This window comes from Phaseolus vulgaris, chromosome 5 (assembly GCF_000499845.2).
Source record: "Phaseolus vulgaris cultivar G19833 chromosome 5, P. vulgaris v2.0, whole genome shotgun sequence".
Lineage (NCBI taxonomy): Eukaryota > Viridiplantae > Streptophyta > Magnoliopsida > Fabales > Fabaceae > Phaseolus > Phaseolus vulgaris.
Window position 1 is genome coordinate 31,630,277 of NC_023755.2, and position 13,863 is coordinate 31,644,139.

At 35.3% G+C, this 13,863-nt stretch overlaps 2 protein-coding genes across 2 annotated transcripts; one reads left to right on the plus strand and one right to left on the minus strand.

Moving 5' to 3' along the window:
• Nucleotides 1-352: 352 nt before the first annotated feature.
• LOC137835440 (protein E6-like) lies at nucleotides 353-1,767 on the plus strand. Its single transcript, XM_068643954.1, has one exon. The coding sequence runs from the start codon at nucleotides 363-365 to the stop codon at nucleotides 1,440-1,442; it is 1,080 nt and encodes a 359-aa protein (XP_068500055.1). The 5' UTR covers nucleotides 353-362; the 3' UTR covers nucleotides 1,443-1,767.
• Nucleotides 1,768-9,968: 8,201 nt separating this feature from the next.
• LOC137835444 (nuclear cap-binding protein subunit 2) lies at nucleotides 9,969-13,627 on the minus strand. Its single transcript, XM_068643962.1, has 8 exons — nucleotides 13,467-13,627; nucleotides 13,144-13,367; nucleotides 12,913-13,051; nucleotides 12,790-12,823; nucleotides 12,076-12,186; nucleotides 10,647-10,712; nucleotides 10,399-10,505; nucleotides 9,969-10,280 (listed from the first exon to the last, which is right to left on the minus strand). The coding sequence occupies exons 1-8, from the start codon at nucleotides 13,482-13,484 to the stop codon at nucleotides 10,206-10,208; spliced, it is 774 nt and encodes a 257-aa protein (XP_068500063.1). The 5' UTR covers nucleotides 13,485-13,627; the 3' UTR covers nucleotides 9,969-10,205.
• Between the last annotated feature and the right edge of the window lie 236 nt (nucleotides 13,628-13,863).

Sequence of the window (13,863 nt, forward strand, 5' to 3'; positions counted from 1 at the left end):
ATTTCATATTTGAATGTTTGATGAGGAAAATAAGTGATGTGGCTTCCCTTTTTCAAAGTTTCACACTCCCACTCACAACCTTCTTTTTTTCAACTACCATTTTCATCATAATTGCCTGAAAAAGGAGTGATCTCAGGAACACAAGAGGAAGAAAATAAAATGACACTTTTGACTTGGACCTTAATTCTGTCTCAGCAGCACTACACATTTGTGTTTCCCATGCTAATGGTGCCATTCTCAAACCTTGCACATGCAGCATGGCATAGAAGTCATTATCATGCCCCACACTCCTTTTTTTCCCTTCCACAATCCCCGCATAACTACCCGCCCTTTCATTTATAGCAGCTGAATCTCTCTATAAAATGACCCCAACAAGTTCACTACCTTTCACTTTCATTCCACACATGGCTTCTTTTGGGAACCTGTTATCTTTCTTTTTGCTCTTCCTGCTTCTTGTCTCACCCCAAATTCAAGCCAGAGAACCCAAGTTTTTCAGCTTGTTCTCCCATTTCAGAACCATCTACAATGTCAAAGACCCTCTCCACAAAACTAAAGTTGAATCTCCAGCGTTAGCACCAGGACCAGTAACATTTGAACCAGCATCAGCACCAGGACCAGCACTTGAACCAGTATCAGCACCAGCGCCAGAACCAGCACTCGAACCAGTATCAGCACCAGCACCTTCGGTTGAACAAGCAATTGGGTCAACAATACCATCCGGGCCAGCACCGGAGCCTGAATTTTCAGAAAGCGGAGAGGGTTATGGTCTGTATGGCAGGGCCTCTTATAACCAATACTCTCCCACCAAGGAGACTCCTACCACCACCACCACAAACTTTGAGCTTCTCAATGAAGACTTCAATGATGAGAGCTACAAAACAGGCTACCCCAAAACCAAATTCTATAGCAGCAGCAGCAACAACAACAATGAAGAGTTCAGACATAATGTCAACTACAATGAAGAATTCAGAAACAATGCCAACAACAATGAAGAGTTCAGAAACAATGACAACAATAATGAAGAGTTCAGAAACAATGCCAACAAGTATGAAGAGTTCAGAAACAATGTCAACAACAACGAAGAGTTAAGCATCAATGACAACAATAATGAAGAGTACAGGAGCACATACAGCGGTGGCTACGCAAGCAACTCCAACGACCGGTTCTCTAACAACAACTACAATGACAAGGGAAATTACCACAACAACAACAACTATGAGGGGAAGAGAGAAGGAATGAGTGACACAAGGTTCCTGGAGAAGGGTAAGTACTATTATAATGTGAACACTGTTAATGAGAATTATAACCTTAATGGGTACGAATCAGGGAGAGGGAGTACTGCTGAAAATGAAGGTTACTATGAGAAAAGTCAGTATCCAAATGAGTTTGACACCATGGAAGAGTACGAGAAGCAGCAGGAAGAACAAGGTTACACGCCTTGAGTGTTTTTAGCTTTTGTTTGTATTTTTGTTTGGTAAAAGAGTGAGAGAGGGAGAAACACAAGGCCTACACATTGAAAGGAAAATACTAAGTTGTGAGATAATTGTTAAGCTTTACTTTCTCGTTTCATCCTTGATCTTGCACAGTTTCATGTTTTGCGGATCAAAGTGATGGAAAGTATTCAGTGTTATCATTTGTGCAGTGTGAGGTTATATTTTTTTAAGTACTTCCAATTGGAAACTGTATAACTTTCTGTTTTCATGTAACAATTTCAAGGCACAAAACTTAATGCCTTCCTATATTATATCACAAAATCTATGCCTCTCATTCCTTCTTTCATTCCTTCTTTATCCTTATTATCAATAACCATAACTTATTTGAAATTTGTATCAAAGAGGATACATAAACATGAGGATGTTTGAAAGGGGTTCAACCTTTGGAACCTCAGTCTTATATTATTCTAAGTTGGAGAAGCTATTTCAGATTAAAAACCTTTTACTTGCAGTTCTCTCTTGATGTTTCTTCACTTATGTTAGTTGAGCCACAGACCACATATGCCAGTTGTCCAAATACAACATTCACTTTTCTTTTTCTTCTCTTTTACCACTCAAATTTGCTTCTTTTTCTTTTTGCAATTACTCTTGTGTTATGGTGGGTATGAAGGTATCATAAGGAAACTCCAATGGAAAAGGTATGGTTCAATGACATAAGTAATTAATATATATATATATATATATATTATATATTATATACAATGGGTTGAAGATCTAAAAGTGAATTAAAAATAAAATAAAAATATTTAATAATATATAAATGTGTTTAAATCTCTATCTTATTTATAAACTCATTTTATAAAATTGAATTGAAATTTACTTTTTAATGTAATATTAATATCTTTAAAATACATATCATAGAGTTTATTATTACACAAACTAAAATTTATTGGAGTAAGTAGGTCATTTAATAACTTTTAAGATAAGACAGAGTTTAGTATTGTATGACTAGAATTTATTAGACTAATTAAATCGTTCAATAATACATGTCAAGTCAAACTACATATATCTCTTCCCCCACCAAATTTTACCACATAAACCCCAAATAAAATAATTTATTAAAGTGAGTTTTGAAGAATTCTACTTTCATCTTTAATTTGAAAATGGTTTTTCTCTCCCTACCTCATCCAAAAAGACAATTCAATTGTATTTACCTTTCTACGGTAATTAACCATGTTAGAGAAAAATGACATCTTTGAATCAAATAATTTATTTTAACAACAAATAAATAACTTTTATATTTTTGAAAGATATTATTAATATTTTATTTTTCAAACAATTTGTATAAGGCTGATTGATAGTACTCATCTTCTAGCACGCATTTCCAAATATCAGCCAATGACTCAAGATTTTTTTTTAAACTAAGAAAAAGGGAAACCAAAATTAAGAGCTGCAAACTGGTTTATGTTTTAAACTTAAAAAATCACCCAAACAGGGTCTAATATAATAAAAGTCTCAGTGACAATGGAGTTTTATAAAAATAAAAGGAAAAATAGCACAAATTATTAAAAAAATCCTTAACATGATAAAAATTTCAAAATGCCCTTAAAATTATTACCGTATATAAAAATTATTACCGTATATAAAAGAGGAAAAATGTAATATATTTTTACTAAAATATTGAGACACAAGCATAATCCTATATTTGCTCTTTAAGATCACTTTCACGTGAAAAAGAAACACTACAAGAAAATCATGAAATATAAACTAAATTTAAAAAAAAAAAAAAAATTAGTTGCTATAATGACTAAATTAGAGATCATTTTAAAAACTAAAAAATAAAATGGTTTTTAAATTAGTTTCTATTATTGTTAAATGGTTTCTAAATTGGTATCTAATTAGCTACCAATGTTTTTGCTACCAAATTTAGAATCTAAATAATTGGTAGTTAAAATATTGGTAGCTAATTAGATACCAATTTAGAAACGGTGGAGATCTAAAGGAGAAGTAGGGTCCCTACACTATGAGATTAGTTCGTCTTCTAGGTTAAGTACCAACTCAAACGATTTTTCTGAAGGTGATATTATTTTGTATAACAGTAGATTATGGAAGGATGGAAGTTTGGATGAACCAAATAAATTGTGGAAAGTGGGTAAACAATTAGGGATGTCATGTCGCGAGAATGAGGAAGAGATAATAGAGGAATTTGGATGGATGGAAGATACAAATAAGGAGATTATGAAGAAGTTAGAGGAGGGCAACCAACTTGAGTCTTTATGATTGGGTGGATTTTAGATGCTTTTCTCTATGGGGAGATAGTAAGGTTGGGTGGATTCATAATGAAGGTGTTAGTGGTGCGGGGAGCACTTTAACTATGTGGCATAAAGATACGTTCTGCTATGATAGGCATACGGTGGGAAAGGGTTACATGGCTCTATTTGGGCAACATATCATGTCTAAGAGTAATTGTGTCGTCATCAATATATACGCTACATGCAACTTGAATAAAAAGGAGGCCTTGTGGGAGGAGTTGTCGAATATCAAGAGTGCACATCAGAACCTAACCTAATGTTTCTGTGGTGACTTTAGTGTTGTCAGAAATGAAAGTGAAAGGAGAGGGACCAGTGTAAAGGGTAACAAAAAGAATGAAATCAAGGGTTTTAACAGTTTTATTGAGAGGAACTTTATAGTGGAATTACCAGTTATAGGAAAGAAATACACTTGGTTCAAAGCAAATGGTTCAACGAATAGTAGATTAGATAGGGTGCTCGTTTCGGAGGAGTGGATCCAAAAGTGGCCCGTGTGTTAGCAATGCGTCCAATCGAGAGTGGTGTCAGACCAATGTGCCATAGTGGTGAATCTCTGGTTAGAGATTGGGGGCCAAAACCCTTCAGAACTATTGGTGTTTGGTTGTTAGAGCCTGGGTTCAAGGAAATGGTGGGGGATAAATGGAGGTCCTACTGTGTTGAGGGAAATAGTATAACCAGGTTCAAAGATAAACTGAAAATCCTGAAGGCAGACTTAAAGGTGTGGAATCGAGATGTGTTTGGTTACATGGACACAAGTAAGAAGAGGATTGTGGAGGAAATTGACAATCAAGATGATAGCAACTCTCTCGGTGAAGATGATAAGTTGAAAAGAATGGAGTTGTTAAGCCAATTAAGGGTAGTTGATAACAAGACGGAATCCCTGTGTAGACAAAAAGTGAGAGAAAAGTGGCTCAAGTTTGGTGACACAAATTCAAGATATTATCACTCAATGCTTAGGTGGAGACGACTTAGAAATGAAGTTAAAGGAGTGGAGGTAGACAGTCTATGGAGTGAGGAACCAGATTTCGTCCGTAGGGAAGCCAAAAAGTTGTTTGAAGATAGATTTCAGGCGACACATGATTATGGGGTTAGAATTAGGAATGTTGAGTTTTAGACTTTGTTTTTGGAGGCTAGTGCAAGCTTGATTGTTAACTTCACAGAGGAAGAAATAAAGAAAGCAGTACGGCAATGTGAAGGCTCAAAAAGCCCCGGACCCAATGGGTTCAACTTCATCAAGGATAATTGAGATTCTTTTAAGCAGGATATTGTGGAAGTTGTGCATTCCTTTCAGGAATCGGGTGCATTCTGAAGGGTTGCAATGCATCATTTATAGCCTTAGTACCTAAAGTGAGAAATCCCACAAATTTAGCCCAATACAGGCCTATCACTCTTGTGGGAGTTATCTATAAGATTATCACTAAGGTGTTGTTGTGTAGGATCAAGGAGGTGCTATCGTTGGTGATTGATGATAGTTGGTCGACTTTTTATTAAGGGTAGAGGCATGTTAGACAGTGTTCTTGTGGCCAACGAGGTCGTTGAGGAGTTAAAGGGACATGAGAGGAGAGGCTTCTGCTTAAAGGTGGATTATGAAAAGGCGTACGACTCAGTTAGGTGGGACTTCCTTGTTTTTACGGAGGTCAATGGAAGTCCTACAGAGGAATTTAGACCAACAAGAGGGTTGAGGCAGGGAGACCATATAGAACTATTTTTTTTTCTTATTGTTGTAGAAGGCTGGGTTAGGCTAGTAAGACAAGCTCTTAAAGCAAATCTCTTGAATGGTGTAAAGGTAGGGAGGAATGAGGTTGAAGTTTGTGTGCTTCAATTTGCTGATGACACCTTGTTCATGTGCGAAGATTCCTATTATAATGTTTTTTTTCTATAAAAGCAATTCTAAGGTGCTACGAGATTGTTTTCGGGTTAAAAATCAACTTCAACAAATCCAAGTTGGTTGGCATAAATGTTGAAGGAGTGCTCAATATTTATATGCAAATTCTTTAAATTGTACTCTTTTGATGGTACCTTTTAAATACTTAGGAGTAATAGTTGGAGGTAATCCAAGAAAGAAGTCATTTTGGGAGCCTATCCTGAATAAATTAAGTGATAGGTTGAGTGCGTGGAAAGGAAGATTCTTGTCGCTGGCGGGAAGGATATGCTACATAAAATCGATTTTAACGACCTTAACCATTTTCTACTTATCATTGTTTAAAGCACCGACTTCGGTGTATAACAGAATCATTAGTATCCAAAGAAGCTTTTTTTGGGCGTGGGGAAGAGACAAGAGGTCCATTGCTTGGTTAAGTTGGGAGACTGTTTGCAAACCGATGGAGGAAGGAGGACTGGGGATCAAAGATATCAGAATGTTTAATAGTGCTATTTTGGCTAAGTGGAAATGGCGGTTACTGAGTAATGAACAAGGGAAGTGGAAAGATATCTTAGTATCAAAATATAGTATGGAATCAGGTCGAAGACCGTCACAGGAAAAACCTCAATCTTGGTGGTGGAGAGACTTGTCCAAGATATGCGGGGAGGGTGTAGAAGAAGGGTGGTTTCAATCAGCGGTGCAATGGAAAGCAGGTTTTGGTGATAAGGTCAAATTCTGGGAGGACGCCTGGCTTGGGAGCAATAAGCTCATCAATCTTTACCCTAGGTTGTTTTCTCTATCTCTGGACCAGGGGAGGACAATGGGAGAGGTTGGAGTATGGGAATGGTCGGTATGGTATTGGCGGCTAAGGTGGAAAAGGGAGAGGTTTGATTAGGAATTTATACAAGAGGAATAAATGCATAAGTTTATCTATACGAGTTCTATTAAGAGGGAGGAAGAGGACAAGCAGATATGGAAAGGTGATACCACAGGGGAGTTCTCAGTCAAATCAACTTATGAATGGCCACACAACCATGGCATAGGTCAAGATTTTAGTATTTTCAATCAGTTGTGGCAAGTGAAAGCTTTTCCCAATGTTTTAACCACTGCTCGGAAGATTCTTTTAGATAAAATGCCAACACCAAGCAGCATGATTAAGAGAGGAGTGTTAGTGAGTCCATTTGTTTGTGAGATGTGCATGGCTACAAAGGAGACATCTCAACACCAACTCTTAGAATGTGTTAGCGCATAGCGAGTTTGGTCACTTTGTTTTAGACGGATAGGTACCCTGGGTGTTCAACATAAGGAGTTAAAGGTTCATTTTGAGAACTTTCACCTGGTTCATATGAACTCCAAGCAAAACCTGGTGGAAGGATATGTGGGCGGCAATAGTAAGGGGTATTTGATATCAGAGAAACAAGATCATTTTTAAACAAGGAGTACCTGATGAGGAAGAAGTTTTCCAGTTGGCTCAACTTAGAACGTGGCTATGGTTGAAACACAGGGCCCACGTCTTTAATTTCATGTTTTCAGATTGGCACTTGAATCCTGTCCTCTGCATTAAAAGTTGCACGTAATTGGGAAAGGTAACTCTGACGAAGCATATTTTAACCCTTTGATCAAGAAGGGAGCCAACCAATTACGCCTTTACAATGGTTTATATGGATCATCTTTGGTCTAAGGTATGGCGTGGCAAGTGGGTGTTGTAGGTGGGGGAAGTAGACCCACTCTTTGGGCGGACCAAAACCTGTAACAGGGTATTCTATCTAGGGTTGTGTTGGGCTAGGGACGTTGCAGCAATAATGAGTAGGCTTATGGTTAATTCGGATGTTGCAGAATTAGCAAGGGTCAAGGAGTGAAGGATATGTGATGTTGTGATTTTCCATTACCTACATCAGCTAAATATGCCAAGTTTTTGCAGGTTGCAGTGTGTCAAGATTAGTTGTCAAGTCTTGCTTGAAACATTGGAACAAAGCTATTGTGGATTCTTTTGGAAGTTGTTGTAGGATGTTGTTGTTTTTGGAAGGTTTTTTAAGTGGTTGGTTATATAAGAGGTTCTCTAGTTGTATTAGAATGGATGTTGCAGGGTGTAACAGTGGACACTGCAGGTTGTCATAACAACAATACTTTTATGCAGACTGGGAACTATATTAATTGAAGGGCCAACTGGTGTGAGCTGCATAAAGTTTTTTTGGAGGCTTTTGGAGCATTTGTTCTTTGGGAATTTTTGGAAGCTTTTTTCTCTTCCATCCAGTTTTGTTGTTGCGCTATTCATGTCTTTTTGTTGCTTTTTGTGGCTTAGGTGTTGTTTAGCAATTGTCAATGTGCGGGACTAAGGGGGAGCATAGGTTTAGGTGAACCTTATGGGAAAGAAGAGATCAAGGGAAGATGTTAGCGCTAGTTCACAACCCAAATGAGTAATGCAACAACGTAATTGGAGGGTGGGAGATGTATGAGAAAGAGACATGTTCATAGTTAATTGATCTGGTGTTGTGATGGCGACAATTGGAAGTTGGAGTGTGGGGTTGGGATGGATTTGTTGGAAGCAAGTGTCTTCCACATGTATGCAACTTTTAGGTGCGACAGTTGACCTATTCATGTGGCACTTTAGAACATCAACATTGTGGTTAGTTTTGCAAGAATTGTTGTTGATCTAAACTTTCTTTAGGGTAAAGAATTCTCCCAACCAGGTTCTCGTAGGATGGTTGGAGCCCAAATTTGATTTGTGCTATGCTGTAATTGTCATGTTTTAATCTTTGAGCAGGTTAAGCCTTGTTAGGCGCCTCTGCAGGGAGTTTTGCCTATGTTTCTGGTATGGGTACTGATGTAATTTGTTTTTGGATATTCCCTGCTTTGGTTAGCAACATGGTATTTGTATAAGGGTTGTGACACCCTTAAAGTGTCCCCTTTTTGTTCATTTTTATTCTTTGTCGACAAAAAAAAATGGTGTGTTCATGTCGAACATACGTATTGGACACCAACACTCGTACGACACTCGTAGGATACGTATCGATGAAGTGTCTAATTCCAAAAATATTTATCGAACTTTTGACAATTCTAGCATGATTCTAACACAATTTTAATAAAGGGAAATACATTAATTTTCTTAAAACTCAAACTTATTGTATAAATTTTTAATATGATTATAAAAATAAAGGAGAAATGCTTTTGAACCAGCCATGAAAACATATTTTTGCTAAGAAAAAAAAAATTAAAACATACTTATACACATAAATCTTTATTGTCAATTTATATAATATATAAATTCGTGTTTCCGTGTCCTACATTTTTAAGATTATACGTATCTTCGTATTTGTATCCGTGTCGTATTAGTATTTGTGTCAGTGTCTATGCAACATAGCTTTGTGAACAATTTTGATTTTTTTTTAAATGAGTAAAATGTAAGATTACAAAATTATCCTTGTTTTTAAAAGTATTTGAATAATGAAATATGATATATTTTTTGTAAATTATTTTCGATACTATTAAATAATTATTTTCAGATAAAAAAGAAAAAATATTCAGATGTAAATTTATCAATATATATATAAAAATAATAAATTTTTCTATAAAAATAAATAATTTAAATATTCATAAATTTAAAAATTATAATTAGAAAAAAAATTATATTAATTGTAAATAGTATTATTATTATTATTATTATTGCATAAATTTTTATTATAAATAATTATATATGCTTGGTTATATAAAAAAAATTTTATTATTAGTTTTATTAATTATTATTATTTTCTTTTATTAATAATATCATTAGATATTTGTTAATTAAATTTATGTAATAGTTTATATTTATATTTAGATGATTTAATATTATTTTATTTGTATTATATTAATATTATGTTCTATATATTAATTATATAATGAAAAAAGAAATAGTGTCGCAAAGACAAAATCGAGGCTAAATTAGAAAAGCACATCCTCTTATGTAATTTTTCTCAAGGTTCTTTGCTTTGCATTTGAAGGGTGGTTTCAAGAACACTATTCACACTAATCTTAGGCGCTTAAAGAGGTGCACAAATTGCAGAGGTAAAATTATTTTTAGAAGGCCACATGAGTGCCTTCATGCAAGTACTAGTTATTTATTCACTCAATATGTTAATAACAATAATGCGTACTAATACATTTAAACAAATTTTATCATTAAAATTAGTAAATTGATTACATATTATGTTGGATCAAAATTACTTAGTTTAAAAATAGAAGGATTAAATAATTGTTATACAAAGCAAGATTACGTTGAACAACTAAATGATCAAAATGAATTTAAGCCAAATATTTTTCTCAACAATTCATTGGCTAAAATACTAAATGTTTTTCATGCAAGTACCAATTCACAGAAGCACAAGATTAGAAAAAGGTTAACAAAATCTGATTAATATGTTGGTAGCCAAAAGCATTGAGACAATAATTGATAGAAAACACAAAATAGCATTGTCATGTCAAGCTTAGAATTTCAAGCAGGGTTAAACTAACTGCAACACCTTTGCAATTTGCAACAAATAATACACGACAACATACACCTTTATAATCATGTCAGCAGAAAGGTTCTAATATAAATAAGCATGACCAAGAATGAAATTCTGGTTAAGCCCGTCTTTTTCTATCATCTTCCTCGTCATCGTCAGAATCACCACTCTCACGAAACCGTGGATTTTTTTCCTGCCACATCGAATCAAGTAATCGATAAGAAACAAATTAAATGACAAAAACTACGAGAATAAGTGATAATACAAGCATCGTAAGTATCATTCAGATTTGTAGAGAATCAAATCAATACCGGTCTGGATTCATGGTCAGTGTTCCTCCGAGAGTCGTGATCAGAAGTTCTTTTTGAGGACTCGTGTGTGTGGCGATCATCATCTCGGTGTCTCTTTCTATAGTAATCTATCATGTCAAAGAGGCAAACGAAATTTATATTAACAGTAAATTCATTGGTAAAACAGTTTTTTTATCATCAAAACTTCTAAGTGTTTCTAGAAAAATCACTGGACATGAGATTGCATTTAGATGAAACTATGAAACTACCTCTACCATGCCGATGAGAACCACCATGACCATGACCGTGACCATGACCTCCACCGTGTCTACCATCTGCAAGAGTAAAATTGTTGAAGGTTTAATTCACATGAATACAAAGTCATTGCAAATGGTGATCACCAGAAATTATAAAATGAACAAGGAAATCAGGTAACGGAAAAAAGGCAATCAACAGAACTAGGGAAGGCTGGTTCCAATGTGACTAACACAGCTGGTAACCCCACCTGAATGGAAGTATTTTCTTCAGATTTAAAGTATATATCTAATAAATTGAAGAAAATATCTAATTGCATGTTGAACGAAAATACGCCAAGGACCACTAAGATAAAAAAGAAGTATATTCCAATAAAAAAGCACCAAAACTTGGCAAAAAAATCATTGATATCTCTTTAATTCATAGCATACTCAACAGGCAAGCCATTATGTTACTACCCAACTTAGTTCTCCACAATGAATTTGAATTTCTGAATTATATAAACTGAACTGGACATTAATCATCAGAAGAGAAATAGAATGCGGATGATATTGGCTATTGAAGTATCAATTTTTGTAATTTCTTCATATTGAATATTAACAGATCTTTACAATGTTAGGCCCAAATAGCAATGAAAAAAGAAGCATGGCCAATGAGTAAAAACATTAAACCATAAAAGGACACGCATTCCAGTTAGAATTACTTATTCCTTATCTATGTATTGATAAGTGCCAAAACACTTGAAGAACCAACCCTCAAAAACAAGTTATTGAGGTGAAAACAATTAATTTTGCTAGGAAATGGCCAGAGGTTTAAGGGGTCAGAAACAATGTACAGCAGAGGCTGGGGAGTGGGGATGGTCGACTGTCACAGCTGGCCAAAAAATTCTTGGACATGCTGGAAATGTTGTAAATAATGTTGTTTCATAGTTTAAATAGGTTTCTGTGACCCACTCCAGCTAGTTTTTCCACTAGTTTGTCAGTTATTGCAGCCGCATGGCAGCTACATCAAAGTGTGACACTATTCAACTCTTGTAGCATGCTCCAGCCACTCTGCAGCGTGATTGTGCAAAGTGCTGCCATTTGGTGCTATTGACAACTATGTCTATACACACATACAAACTGCCCAATATGTCTGCCATGTGTCCACTACTGATTAAGTTTTTTACCCTCCTAATCAATGGTATTTTGGTTATCATATGCAAACGAGGGGCAATTTTGAATGATTTTCATTTTCCAAGCAGAGTGCATAGTAGCATTCTAGTTATATCTTTGAAAACAATTAGGTTTAAAGTCCTGTACAATTTAGCAATCCGAAAACCAACTAAATGAAAAATATATATTTGAATTAAATTTTTAGTGATCTCAAAACAAGTGAAATGTTGAAGCAGACATAGTCCTAATGGATGAGGACCTGTGCAAAGTATAGTTTGGAGTCACTTACAAGAACTAGGAATAACTGGTGGAAAAGAACCCAAAGAACCAGTGCCATAATCTACAAGCTGCCTTTGTACTTCTAACTCTTTCTGGACCAGCTTCCCATAACCTCCTCTACGTATGTAGAATTAAGGAAACTAAAAGCAGACTACTATTAACTTATCTCTAACTCCACCAATCAAAACGATGAAAGACAGTATAAAAACTACTATATCACATTCTTCAGGAATAATTTTGAACTAAAATTTCAAGTTCAAGAGCAACTGAAGGTACGAGAGTATTAGAATCCACTGAAAACATAGCAGAATTAATGCATTCTCTATTATGTGAGCATGAAAAACTAGAGAAGATTATAATAGCTAAGGCAAACTAGATTATATACACCTATTCTGCATATTAATCATGAACTACGCAAACTATTAGATCTTTTTTTATGTTGAACTGGGGATGTATAATGGATGACAGCCAAAGACTAATCTTTCAAGATGCTAAAATTCATCTAAGGGACTAAAATCTCCCAACAGATACTCTTCTATACGCACCCTTTATCACATGCTTCAAGACAGTTACTTTTTATATTTCCACACCCATGTTGGTATTATTACAGCATTTTGACCATCAAGAATTACCACATTTATGTAGTACAGAAAATCAACCAAACAACAAATCACACAAGAAAGCAAACTGCAAATAAATCAATACTAAACAACTAAAAGGATATCAGGATCATAATCAGTACGATACTCGTCCCGGACCTGCACAAATCAACAGAAGCATTTACAATTAGCCAAGAAACAAAAAAAGGCAGCCCCAGAAACACAGACACAACACACGAGATGTTCACCTGGCCACCACTCCTCCCTCGACCCCATTGTCTTCCATCCTGGAACCCCCAATCAAAATCAACACGAATGAGACGATCATCCAGTATCGTCCCACTTATGTATTTGCAAGCATCCTCGGTATCTTCACGAGAATAATATCTGTCAAATAATACATTCATGCAAACACACTCACAGACAGAACCATCAACTAATACAGAATAGCTGCAATTGAAAGTGCAATGGATACTCACAATACGAAACAGAAGCCACAGGGCGTTTTCGTGTTCTTGTCCAAACCCATAATTATCTTTTTGATTTCCCCAGCGCGAGTAAAGAGCTCGTAGACTTGCTCCTCCGTCGTGTAAAACGACATGTTCCCAACGTAAACGGTGGTTGAAGTCAGAAGCGCATGCTCAAAATCCTCTTGCGTTCCGGGGAATCTTCTATCTCGATACGCCGAAAGCTTCGACGGATCCTACAACACTCACCAGTGTAGAAAATTAGCGAATAGAAAAAAAAAAACACAAAATTCTTTAATCAGATTACGCAATTGTCGGTGTAGCATAAGACATACCTTGAATAACAACGCCATGCGATTATCCTGCAAGAAATTTCTGAAGCAAAAAAACCAGACAGTGTTAGGGCAGAGAAGAAAAGCCCAAACAACCAAGATTTATCCGAATCGGTTTGACCCGATATGTTGGATCCGGTTTGCTTTTACAGTTTGGGTTCGTTATTATTGTCACTTGGATTTAGAAATATATAATTTTCTTTTCTTCAAATCTATATTTTTAGGATTCTCTACTTTAACTGTTATAAATTATTATTATTATTTTTATTTAATATTTTATTTTATTTATTTATTTTAATTATTTAGAAATTTTATAGTTTTAAAAGTTAATAAAGCAATATTTTGTTTTAAATTGATATTCTTCTTTATTAAATAAGTAGTTTTTTAATTTTAAAATTTT

Bases quoted from the DNA above. Each gene is read 5' to 3' on its own strand.
- LOC137835444 (XM_068643962.1), bottom strand. The intron at 12,824-12,912 runs GTGAACATCTCG...TGATTTGTGCAG, and splicing joins GAGGGAGGAGTGGTGGCCAG to GTCCGGGACGAGTATCGTAC. The intron at 10,281-10,398 runs GTATTGATTTGA...TCGATGTGGCAG, and splicing joins CTGACCATGAATCCAGACCG to GAAAAAAATCCACGGTTTCG.
- LOC137835440 (XM_068643954.1), top strand. From the start codon at position 363: ATGACCCCAACAAGTTCACTACCTTTCACTTTCATTCCACACATGGCT.